Here is an 11,961-nt window from a genome sequence, read left to right as displayed (position 1 = left end):
ACCCTCGGAAACCCTGTACAGGGTCGCTATGGGTCGGAACCGACTCGACGGCACTTAACAACAACAACAGACATATCTGGAGTCCTGGTGTGATGCTGCAGATTAATGCGCTGGACTGCAAAGTCGATTTGAACCCCAAGGCTAGCGGTTCAAGCTTACCCGTCGCTCTTCAGAAACGTTATACAGGGCCGCTATGAGTTGGAACCGACTCAATGGTACTCAACAACAACATATACATATCTATTGCTTGGGACGTGAACTGTGAGTGAGTAAGGGCCCACCAGTCTGGGTTTCTACGTGACCGGCAAGCATTGTCTTTTTTATGATTTTGAGTTCTTGTCCACATTTTCTCCACTCTACCCAGGACTTCTGATGTGATCCGGGGGCCCCATCTAGTTCTGGTTTCAGGTCTCCAGGAGACTGAGGGTTTTGTGGTCCATTAGTCCACTGGACTAATTGTTCCATTTTCATCTCTTCTTTGCTCCGGACAGGGAAAGACCAATCACTACTTGCACCTTAGATGGCCGTCCTTAAGGATCTGGACACTTTTTGAAGTGGCTTCTTTTCTCTCCTAAATGCAAGATTCAGAGCAAGCCGAGAGATTAGGGTTGACTCCACCAGGCATCGCAGTTCAGGTACAACGTGCACTCCAAGTGGAAAGAGAGTTACTCTTCAATTCCCCGTCGACAGGTATCTCTTGATTTAATCTTCATAAAACAAAACAAGCTAAAGAAGGACGGACATCATTAAACTTGGGGCTCTTTAAATTCCAGAAACGGCTTACAGTCTGGACCCGACGCGGCGCCTCCTGGTGACGTAGCCACTGAGCCGGAAGTACGAGCCTTGGGCTCCTGAGACCTGTCATGGCGGCGTCTGCTGGAGCGCGCTGGAACCACGTGTGGGTTGGCACCGAGACAGGGATCCTGAAAGGTAGGTGATAGGGCCGAGAGTCGTGGGATGCATGGTTGTCTCCTCGCGACCCCGGGACACCTGACGCCCGCGTCTCGCAGGGGTGAATCTTCAGCGTAAACAGGCGGCGAACTTCACGGCCACAGGACAGCCGCGGCGCGAAGAGGCAGTGAGCGCCCTGTGCTGGGGCTCCAGCGATGAAACGCAGGTGAGTGGCCGCGAGCCGGACCGGAGATGGGGGGCCAGGGACGCGGCAGGCTCGCTCTCCTCGCTAGCGCGTCCTCCTCTGCCCCCCAGATACTGCTGGGCTGCGCGGACGGGATGGTGAGGCACTTCAGCACCAACGAGGGCCGATTCCAGGGCCAGAGGCACTGCCCCGGTGGGGAGGGCACGTTCCGGGGCCTCGCCCGGGCCGGCGGGTAAGACCGATCCCTTCGCGGAACGCTTAGTTGGGAGAGCATTCAAGCTCCCTTAGCACGGCCGAATAACGGCGATCACCCTTAGGCGACATGGTCCTTCTGAGGGCCAGGGACCTGGATAAGTGTCCTTGTTCGTTTACTCCTTTACAAGTTTAGCTACTAAGTTCCAGGCACTGGGCAAAAGCTCAGGGACTGCAGATGAAGACACACAATCTTCCACCATAACCTTCTGGGTGATCCTGAACAAGTCATTTAATCTTGAGCGTGTTTCTTAGTGGTAACTGACCACCAGCAAGGGTGATAAGGCATCCACAGTAAAGGATAAGAAGGTGTTAGTGGTTATGTTACTGGTCCGGACCTCTAAGCATCAAGACAGGAAGTTAGGATGCATAGGTTTAATGTTATTTCTGGCAGGTGAGTCCTGTGAGGATGGGACATTTGAACTGGGCATTGAAGGATGGGTAGGAATTTTTTTTTTTTTTTTTTTGAGGATAGGTAGGATTTTGACAGATGGAGGAGACTTTCTAGAAACAGGACACTGACTGGGGAGAGGCAAAGATTAGTCACAGGCAAAGCGAAAGCTTCCTGATTCCTGACAGTCGCGAGTCTCCCAAACCAGACACAAAAATGCAGCAGCCAGGGTCCACTAGGCCTTGTACACGGTACCTACTTCCATTTCAGGGAAGATAAATAGTCTTTGAGAAATGAAGCTAAGGAAGCATTTTCATACATGGTGATCATGGTTCATCAGGATTAGATGCAAAAGACTGTAGGTGCCAAGCTGAGGGATGCGTACTTTTGCTTTAATAGATAGTGGGGAGATGTTGAAGGTTTATGAGTGGGAACTACTGTCATTGGTCAGAGCTGTGAGCCTGTAGTAGTATGAAGGTTGGATTGGAGACAGATAGCCCAGGAAATTGATAATGAGATCCTGAATCAGGGTGGGCAGATGTGAGCTATACAGAACCTGGACTTCATGGAAGGGATGCTTTGAAGAAGAGACTGATTTAAGTGCCTGGGAACCCAAAACATGGAATGTAAGAGAAACTGGCATGTTGTGCGACTTTGGCAAACCCTAAATCCAAACCAGCCTCATATCGATCTTTGGAGAACTACTGATCCTGATCCCTAGTAACTGACTTAAGATTCAGAAAGATCAGCGGGACCAGATGCCCCCAGACATAGCTGTGGAATACAGAAAGATCAGCGGGACCAGATGCCCCCAGACATAGCTGTGGAATACAGAAGCTCTCTGCAGAGTTGATCTCAAGCTCTGGTTCTACCATAACTGAGTGGGCAAATATTTCAGGTTTTCAATGCTTCAGTTTCCTTACTTATAAAATCCTCCCCCTGTTGAGGAAATTAAATGGACACTGGCAGCTGCCAAGCCCTGACCTGACCCCACTTACCCAACAACTTCCTCAGGAGCTGGGCTCATGAGCAGTTTTTGCCTCACCCAACCCTGTCCTTCCTCTACCTGCAGCAACCTCATCACATGTGTGGATTCTGGGATTCTCCGAGTCTGGTGTGACGATGACAAGGAGGCATCATCCTCTGACCCAGTGAGGCCCCCTTGGGAAAGGTGGGGGCTGGGGTAGGAGTCTAATGAGGGCTTTGGGAGAGGGAAGGTTGGGGTCTCGAAGACTGACTCTCATCTCAAATTCTTCACAGCTCCTGGAACTCAGGGTGGGCCCTGGAGTGTGTAAGATGCGCCAAGACCCAGCACATCCCCACATGGTGGCCACTGGTGGGAAGGAGAATGCCTTGAAGGTGTGGGACCTGCAGGGGTCTGAGGAACCTGTGTTCAGAGCCAAGAACGTGAGTGACAGATGGGGAGGAGCTGGGTCTAAGCTCCAGGGGCGCTGAGGCCACTGACTGAGTCAGATGGGCTTTAGGCTGAACACACTGAGGCCCCGCCCCCCACCCCTGTTCTCCATCTATCCATTCTCCCAGGTACGCAATGACTGGCTTGACTTGCGGGTTCCCATCTGGGAGCAGGACATCCATTTCCTCCCTGATTCACAGAAGCTCGTTACCTGCACCGGGTACCATCAGGTAAGGTGCCCCACCCCAGCTTCTTCATAGAGAAACAGCTTCCCTGTGCAGACTTGGGCCCCGTGAGTTGGCACGGCTACCCTTCTCACCAGCCTTTTCTGTGAGCTCTTCTAAGCGGGAGCTGTTTCCCATCCTTGTCAGCTTGGCCATTGAGCAAGTAGCCTTCCCTTACTACCTTCTGGGAGGAAGTTTCCTGATCTATGGCTCATCCTGTCCCTCCTGCCTGGAAGAGACGAGAGGAGAAGGGAGTAGCCTCTTTGCAGTGGGGCCCATAGGATGCAGTTGTCGAGACAGGAAAATGAGCTGGGCAGTCGAGAGAACTGAGTTCTGGTCCTAGTGCTTTCTCTAATTTAAATGTTTGGGGGCTTGCATCCTCCCATCTCCTCTCTGGCCTCAGCTGTATATAAAGGGCTGGATTGGGGCTCGTGATAGTTGTCTCATTTAAGGTTCTAAGACCCAGACAGGGTTCGGCCCCTGTAGGTGTCCAATTGCCGTCACTGCTGCGTCCCTAAAGCCTGATCTTGTGATGTACGTCTGCTCACGAGGGCTTCCTCTCTCCCTCATTCAGGCTAAACTCCTTGGTTAGGAAGTCAGCACCTTCCGACAGCTGACTTGCTTTTCCATGCTCCTGCTCCGCCTACATGGGCAGAGGGGGCTGGGAAGGCTTATACCTGGCTGTAGCAGTACTGTTCCGTCCCCCAACCTGAGGGACCTCTGTCCTGAACCCTGTCCCTGAAACTTGTACTTTTCAGGGCCTCAGCTTGCACCATCATGTTAGCATGTTCTTGTAATGCCTGAAGTCCTCTCTGAACTTCAGGAGGAGGAGGGAGAATGACCATCAGTTCCAAGCTGACTCCTGTGAGGCAGAGGTCAGACATACTTCAACTCCTTCTAGTTTACAACTTTAGATACCAACTGCCCCTCCTCTGGCACTCTACGTCTCTGCTTGGGTTCATGTATTCACGGGAATACCGACAGAAATGACTAAATCTATACAGAGTTAAGTGGCTTATGAGGAAGTAATAGGAGTGCTGCTCTAACAGATAGCTAAAGTATAGAAGCAGTCTTGGAGTTGAGTAATGAGCAGAGACTGGAAGAGTTTGTTTGTTTTAACTTTTTTATTGTGAATTAAGTGGAGGTTTACAGACAAGATAGTCAGCTGTACTTCAACAAATTAGACGTTTGTTTCACCTCAATGATTACAATCCCCTTCCTGCAACAATAGTTATCCTGCTTCCTCCCTATGGCTTCCCTTTTGCATCTTATATTTCACAGATCAACAAAGCAAAAATATTTAATGGACACATATAAAACAAAAAATAGATATTCATTTCAATGTCCAAAGAACACATTCTGCAAGCCAGCCTCCTGCCCACAGGCACGCAGACTGATTCAGGTCCATGGGCCTAGAGCCCGCAGCTGCTCTGTCTCTCCAGACCACACCGCCTCTGCCACCGTCTCTGCTGTTGCCACTTTTCTAGGTAGGATCTCACGCTCCACTCATGCGCCTCCTACCTGAAGGTTCTGGGATGGTCTGTTCCTGGAATGAAAGATGAACGACTCCCTCCTTTTAATTACACAACTGCTACAATTACAGTTGTAACAATCACAATGAATCCTGCTAACAGTTAAAAGTAAATCACCAAATCCTATCACCATCATCCCCATCCCCTTTTACCAGATCCATGTGGAAAAGAGGAAAACTATTCAGTAGGGATTCTACCCGTCATTCTCAAACTAAGCACACTCATGAAAGCTTGTAAGCTAGCCCTCCGATGGCACTTCACAACAACAACAACCCCCACTTTCATAGCCAATGTTTAAATTGCCCACCCCTCTAGCTGTGGGTTAATGCGTCGGACTGCAAAGTTGGTTTGAACCACAAGGTTGACAGTTCAAGTTCACCAGCTGCTCCTCGGAAACCCTATACAGGGTCACTATGGGTCAGAACTGACTTGACGTCACTTAATAACAGCATCAACCCTCTACACTGAGAAAACAAGCTTGTTCCTTGATCTGAAGAATCCTGTTCTGGTTGGAATTTTGAGCAACTATATCTATAAGCAAAAGTCCAGTTCATCAAATTGTAGCAATTTACACTAGCTCACAGTATCAAATATCTTTATTTTCATCTGGTAGAATTCTGGTCAGCTAACCATCCATGTTAGGTCAAATAGATATTAGCTACACATTTGAGCGTTCACACATACCTCCCCACTTCAGACCAGCTGGCCGCTGCACTCTCAGCTCTAGCCCCCAGTGGCTAGGTCAGTGCTTGTTGGCTCAGGAGTTCACACGTCTTCCTAAACTTCAGACCAGCCAGCCCTTCCTCTCCTCTCTCTCATCTCATGGATGTCAATGGAACATGGCCAAACTCAGCCCATGCCTTCATTGCTGCATTCCCCCAGTTCCTCTCACAAGTCGACCCAGGTGATCTCACAGTTTCCCTTTATATTTCAGTCCTAGAAGGGTATTTTCCTGATGGGCTGACTTTTCTTGCCTTGATGCCTCTAAAGCAAACAGCTTGCTTGATATTCAAACAATCCACTTTTTTTTCCTGTAGGTCTTTATTTCAATAAGAAACTTCTGTTCTCCCAGCAGTTCTGGGTTGGTCTATTTGTCCCAACTCAGCAGGTTTTGGATGGTCCTCAGAAGTCCACCCAAGGCTCCATTCTCTTACAAAGACTTAACCAGAAACTTATTTCCCTGGGCAATTTCTAGCTAATTTGCTAATCCAGTGAGTTATAGGCCTAAAACTGGTTTACAAACCTGTCATCGTAATTCCCAATACTCATTTCTATCACACATTAATATCTAGGCTATAGGAGTAGGCAAGGGACACCAGTATCCACAAGGCAGTCAAACATAAACGCTGTCCCTCCTTCCTTTACCCATTCAACCTGTCTCGCTCCCTGTAACTACTCACAGAACACTATAGTGACCCAAGGGTTGTGTATAAGTCACTATTTACCTCTATCCCATTTAGCCCTTGCATACCTCCCTGAGTCTTCTTCCTCTGTCTTCATTGTTCATCTGCCACCCTCCCTCTTGTGTGTTGTCCTTACCCTCCCTTGCATATTGCCCACCTTGTCACCTGGGTTAGTGTGTCTATCCTCTAGCCACCCTTGGTAACCACCAATGAAAAGTTTTAGTTTGGAAACCATTCTTATGCTTTTGCAAAAACTGTTTCATTCAGTATTTATCCTTTTGTGATTGACTAATTGTACTCCTGGTATGGTGCTGTGGGTTAATGCACTGAACTGCAAGGATGGTCTGAACAGCAAAGTCAGCAGTTCAAGCTTACCATCTGCTCCTCAGAAGCCCTATACAGGGTCACTATGAGTTGAAACAGACTAGACAGCATTTGACAACAACAGTTTTACTCAGCATAATGTCCCCTAGGTTCATCCATGTTATGAGGTGTTTTGCAGATTCATTGTTATTCTTCAACAGTGCATAGTATTCCATTGTGTGGATGTACCACAGTCTGGTTATCTATTCTTCCATTGATGGGCACTTAGGCTGTCTCCATCTTTTTGCTATTATGAATAGTGCTACCATGAACATCGGTGTGCATATATCTACTCATGTCCTGGCTCGTATTTCTTGTGGATTCTTAGCAAGCAGAGGGACTGCTGGGTCATGAAGCTGTTTACAGCTTTCTGAGGAAACGCCATACTATTTTCCAGAGTGGCTGAACCATTTTACAGTCACACCAGCAATGTAGGAGGGTCCCAGGCTCTCCACATATTTGCCAGCATGTGTTTTCTGTGTTTTTGAACTTTGCTGCTAATTCTGGTATGAGATGATATCGCGTTCATGTCCTGTGCCCATTTTTTTTTTAAGATTTTTATTGTGGATTGAGTGAAAGTTTTCAGGGCACATCATCGGTTTCACATTCAAACATTCATATACCTTGTTTCATTACATTGATTATAATCCCCTCCACATACCGTCAGTTAACAGAATTTCTCTCTATCCTCTTCAGCTTTTCTTTTTTTTTTTGGGAAAAACTTTGGGTCTTTTTCTTGTAGAGGTGGTATTGTTTTTTATACATTTTAGAGATTAGTCCTTTGCCTGATACATTGTTGTAAATAAACTCCTTTTCCCAGTCTGTGGGCTCCTGTTTTACTCTTTTGGTGAAATCTGATGCGCCTAGTTTCTAATTTTTAGGAAGTCCCAGTCATCTATTTTGTTTTCTATTGTTTATGTGGTTTTTGCAATGTTTGATAGTATACGTATGCCATGTACTCTTTAGAGCTCCTCAGTTTGTCCCTATTTTTCATTGGTGATCTTTTTAGTTCTAGGTTTTACATTTAGGTCTTTAATCTATGTTGACTTTGTATGGTGTGAGATACCGGTTTTGTTTCATTCTTTTGCAAATTGATTTCCAGTTTTGCCAGCACTATTTGTTGAAGAGACCATCTCTTTCTCATATAATGGGCTTTGGTCCTTTGTCAAAGATCACTTGATTATATGTGGATTGATTTACTTCTGGTTCTCAATTCGATTCCACTCATCTGTGTGTCTATCATTGTAACAGTACCAGGCTGTTTTGACCACTGGCTGTGCAGTAAATTTGTTTACTACAACTTTGTTCTTCTTATGTAGTGCTTTGCTTGTCTGAGGTCTCTCTTTCCTTTCCATATAAAGTTTGTGATCATCTTTTCCATTTCTCTAAAGAATGTTGTTGGGATCTGGATTGAGATTATGTTATATCTGTAGATTGCTTTGGGGAGTATTGGTATTTTCACAATGTTTAGTCTTCCTATCCATGAGCACAGTATATTCTTCCATTTTTGTACATCACTTTTGGTTTCTTGTAGTTGTGTTTTGTATGTCTTTTGTTTCTCTGGCTAGATTTATTCCTAAGTATTGCAGGTTAATGCAAATGTACTGGAATGCAAAGTCAGTTTGAACCGCAAGGTCTGTGGTTCAAGTTCACCAGCTGCTCCTTGGAAACCCGATATAGGGTCACTGTGGGTCAGAACTGACCCAATGGCACTTAACAATAACAATTTCATCCTTTGGGTGGCTATTGTAAATGGTATTGTTTTCCTAATTTCCTTTCCAGAGCTGTCATTATTAGTATAGAGGAATCCAACTAATTTTGGATATTGATCTTGCACGCTGCCACTTCGCTGAATCTTCCAATGAGTTCCTATAGTATTCTTGCTAAGTCTTTGGGATTGTCTACGGATTGGATCATATCGTCTGTAAATAGAGATAATTTTACTTTTTCTTTGCCAATTTAGATGCCTTTAATTTCCTTTTCTTGCCATATAGCTCTGGCTAAGACTTCCAACACAATATTGAATAGGAGTGGTGATAAAGGGCATCCTTGTCTGCCTACTTATTGAGTGTTTTTATCAAGAGTGGGTGTTGGAGAGGCTGGAAGAGTTTGAAAGTATCTAACAGTAAAAGTCTAGATTGCTTCGAAGAGGCAGTTGGTACAGAATTCTGGATGCCCAAGGCAATTCTGAGTCCTAGTGTGGCGCTGTGGTCTAATGTGCTGGACTGCAATGCCAGTGTGAACCACATGGTTGGCGGTTCAAGGTCACCAGCTGCTCCTTGGAAATCCTACACAGGGTCGCTATGGGTTGGAACTGACTTGACGGCAGTTAACAACAACAACAACAACAACAAAGGCAATTCTGATGAGAGCTCAACAGGAAATGAGAACTGTCAGCCACACTGAAGACAAGGTAGACAGAGAGAAGCAGCAGCAGAGAAACAAGAGGGGCAGAAGTAGCAGGTGGCCAGCACCCGATATGCAGGAGCCTCCCGCCGCGGGCCCACAGAGCAAAAAAGACGAGTGCCTTTGGGAAGGAGGCTTTCTGGCAGAGTTGGGTACCTCCGGCATTTACTGGCAGAACTAGGTTTTCCCACTCTGGATCAAGAGAATTGAGTGCCTGCAGGCTGAGGCTTATGGGGGGAGTGGGGTGACTGCACCTGCTTCTGTATTGGGAAAGCTATAGAGCTTTGTAACACTTACCTGAGCACAACAGAGGCCATATCAGTCCAAGAAACCCAAAGAAAGGCCAAGGAAATAGGACGCAGAAGCTGAAGAGACAAGCAGTACAGGAGGCAGAGCTGTCTTGGTCTCAAAAGGTGGAAATGTGGTGGAATCAACAGCCTGCAACTTGGGATCAGGATCTTGAAGCAAGTACTCAAAAAGTCTGGAGGGCTGCCTCGAAATGGACAGCACATCCCTCCTTCAGGGCAGGACAGCCCTCAGCCGTCTGTGTATTTCCCCCTCTCAGCCATCCAGGCCACTCTGCCTTTGGCCTTCTAGCTGTCAGGCTTCTCCGTTGCTAACTGACCCAGCTCCCAGCTAGAAGTGCGCTCTCTTAGCTGCATTCCTGGCAGCCGGTCTCTCCCATGGCTACCAGCTCTGCTGTTCCAGTTCACCTCCGCTGTTTTCTCTTTTCTGAAACCTCTGTGGGGCTGGCTGCTGTTTATATAAGAAATCTCATACATTTTAAGAGATGGCCCTCCCAGCAGGGCCACAAATTAACCAGACCCCTCGAAGGACCATAGTCACTTCATTTGCATAGTTTGATTAGTCCTTGCAACTGCCTACCAATCAGAACAGGCTACAGCTCAGGGCCAGACAATACCAAACCAGCAAGTTGGTTTTCAGTTTTTAGAGTCAGAAGTAACAAATCCTCTGGGGTAGAAAACTAGGGCAAAGGTAACTCTTCAGGATTTAGGGAGAAAATTTCTCAAGTTGTTTTTCCAAAGAAGGCTCTGATGAGAGTGAGTGGGAGAGTGGGTCCTAAGCAGGCAGCACGTAAGCATGCAGAGGGAGAAGCCTGAGGAGGGTGTGTGGGCTGAGGGGACTCTCGTGATCCCTCAGTCTTCCTCCAGGTCCGAGTCTATGACCCAGCCTCCCCCCAGCGCCGACCTGTCCTGGAGGCCACCTACGGAGAATACCCACTGACCGCCATGACCCTCTCTCCTGAGGGGAAGTGAGTGCCTGGGGTGTGGGGAGAAGGGCTCCCAGAGCAGAGGCCCCTGCTGACTGTACCTGCTTCTGCTCTCTTCAGTTCGGTGATCGTGGGGAACACTCATGGGCAGCTGGCAGAAATTGACCTTCGGCAAGGTGAGTGTCCTGGGGTTCTTGGGGATGGGGGAAGGCTGAGGCAGTGCAGCAGAGTGATTGGGAGTTTAGTTAGGGGCCGCCAGGTGGCTTGGGTCCAAATCCATTCCTTCAGCTCTGGACTAGAGTTTCCTCCCCTGTAAGAGGAAGTGATTACTGGTAATTCCTGTCTCAGAGTTAGAATCAGGATCAAATGGTGAAGTCTGAAGTGATTAGAACAGTAAACAGTAAGTGCTATTGGCTAGCCTGTTTGCTACTGCTGATCCCCCTGCTGTCCCCAGGGCGCCTCCTGGGCTGTCTGAAGGGGCTGGCTGGCAGTGTCCGGGCGCTGCAGTGCCACCCTTCCAAGCCCCTGTTAGCCTCCTGCGGTCTGGACAGAGTCTTGAGGGTACACAGGATCCGGAACCCACGGGGCCTGGAACATAAGGTGAGAGAGAGCCCAGCCCTCTGAGCCTCCGCCTCCTTCACAGTCTCGGGGACCTACTGTCTCCTGTGCCCCCATTTGCGTTTCCATCCCTTGTTGCTGTTCTTGCATGCCGTGGCACCAGAAGGCCTCTGTCTGTTTGCAGGTTTATCTCAAGTCTCAGCTGAATTGCCTCCTTCTGTCCGGCAGGGACAACTGGGAGGTGAGTGCTTGGATCTGGGAATACGGCAGCCAAGGGCATGCGGGTAAGGACTTTCCTGGGAGAGAAACAAGGCAGCTAGAGCCCAGACTTTTTGTTGTTGTTAGGTGCCATCGAGTCGGTACCGACCCATAGTGGCCTTATGCACAACAGAAAGAAACACTGGCCGATCCTGGGCCAACCTCACAACTGTTGCCATGCTTGAGTCTAGCTACCTATTTGCCTGCCAGATCGCATCTCTGTTCGTAGTTACATCCTGGCAGGGATATTGTTGAGTGGCCGGTACCTAAGAGCTGGGCTCTGAGTTGTTTTCTGGAGCAGGAAATAGAGGTCGTGGTGGGGTCCATGGAAGGATGATTTCCCAGCCAGGGCCTCCTTCCTATGGGTCCCTGATTTGTCAGCTTTCCTCCATTTATCAGGATGAGCCCCAAGAGCCTCAGGAGCCCAACAAGGTGTCCCCAGAAGACACAGAAACGGATGAACTTTGGGCTTCCTTGGAGACAGTTGCCAAGCGGAAGCTTGCCGATTCCCGGCAGAGCCAAGGGACCCCCCAAACCAGACACAAAAAGAAGCGGCCACGGTCCACCAGTCCCTGAAGACTCTGTTCCCACTTTGTAAATAAACATCCCAGGGCCCACCATGACCTGGATATGAAGCCTTTTGTGATGGGAGAAATGAAAGAGGCGTTTTTGGGCGGTGGGATTTCTGACGTCACAAAAGCTGGGGCGAAGAGCCCGCGGGCGGGCTGGCGGGTCTGGCACCGAAAGCGGGGGCCATGGGCTGCTGCCAAGACAAGATCTTTCAGACCTCCGATGAGACGGCCAAGGAGTCCGTGGAAGGTGGGGGCCGAGTC

General features: G+C 48.3%; 1 protein-coding gene across 2 annotated transcripts; it reads left to right on the top strand.

Annotated features, from left to right (window-relative positions):
* The first annotated feature begins 787 nt into the window (after positions 1-787).
* Positions 788-11,732, top strand: WDR74 (WD repeat domain 74). 2 transcript variants are annotated; one of them, XM_006875027.1, is made up of 11 exons: positions 788-930; positions 1,011-1,117; positions 1,207-1,328; positions 2,812-2,890; positions 3,000-3,146; positions 3,282-3,383; positions 10,254-10,354; positions 10,433-10,488; positions 10,767-10,912; positions 11,055-11,111; positions 11,528-11,732. In XM_006875027.1, exons 1-11 carry the CDS (start codon positions 864-866, stop codon positions 11,702-11,704), a joined length of 1,161 nt encoding a protein of 386 aa, XP_006875089.1. In that variant the 5' UTR covers positions 788-863; the 3' UTR covers positions 11,705-11,732. The 2 variants fall into 2 exon arrangements, with proteins under 2 accessions (XP_006875089.1, XP_006875090.1); XM_006875028.1 differs by lacking the exon at positions 11,055-11,111 and having other exon boundaries at positions 860-930.
* Positions 11,733-11,961: the final 229 nt, after the last annotated feature.

Source organism: Chrysochloris asiatica, unplaced genomic scaffold, assembly GCF_000296735.1.
Source record: "Chrysochloris asiatica unplaced genomic scaffold, ChrAsi1.0 scaffold00310, whole genome shotgun sequence".
NCBI lineage: Eukaryota > Metazoa > Chordata > Mammalia > Afrosoricida > Chrysochloridae > Chrysochloris > Chrysochloris asiatica.
The sequence above is the reverse complement of the archived record's forward strand: the minus strand, read 5'-3'. Positions and strand labels throughout refer to the sequence as shown.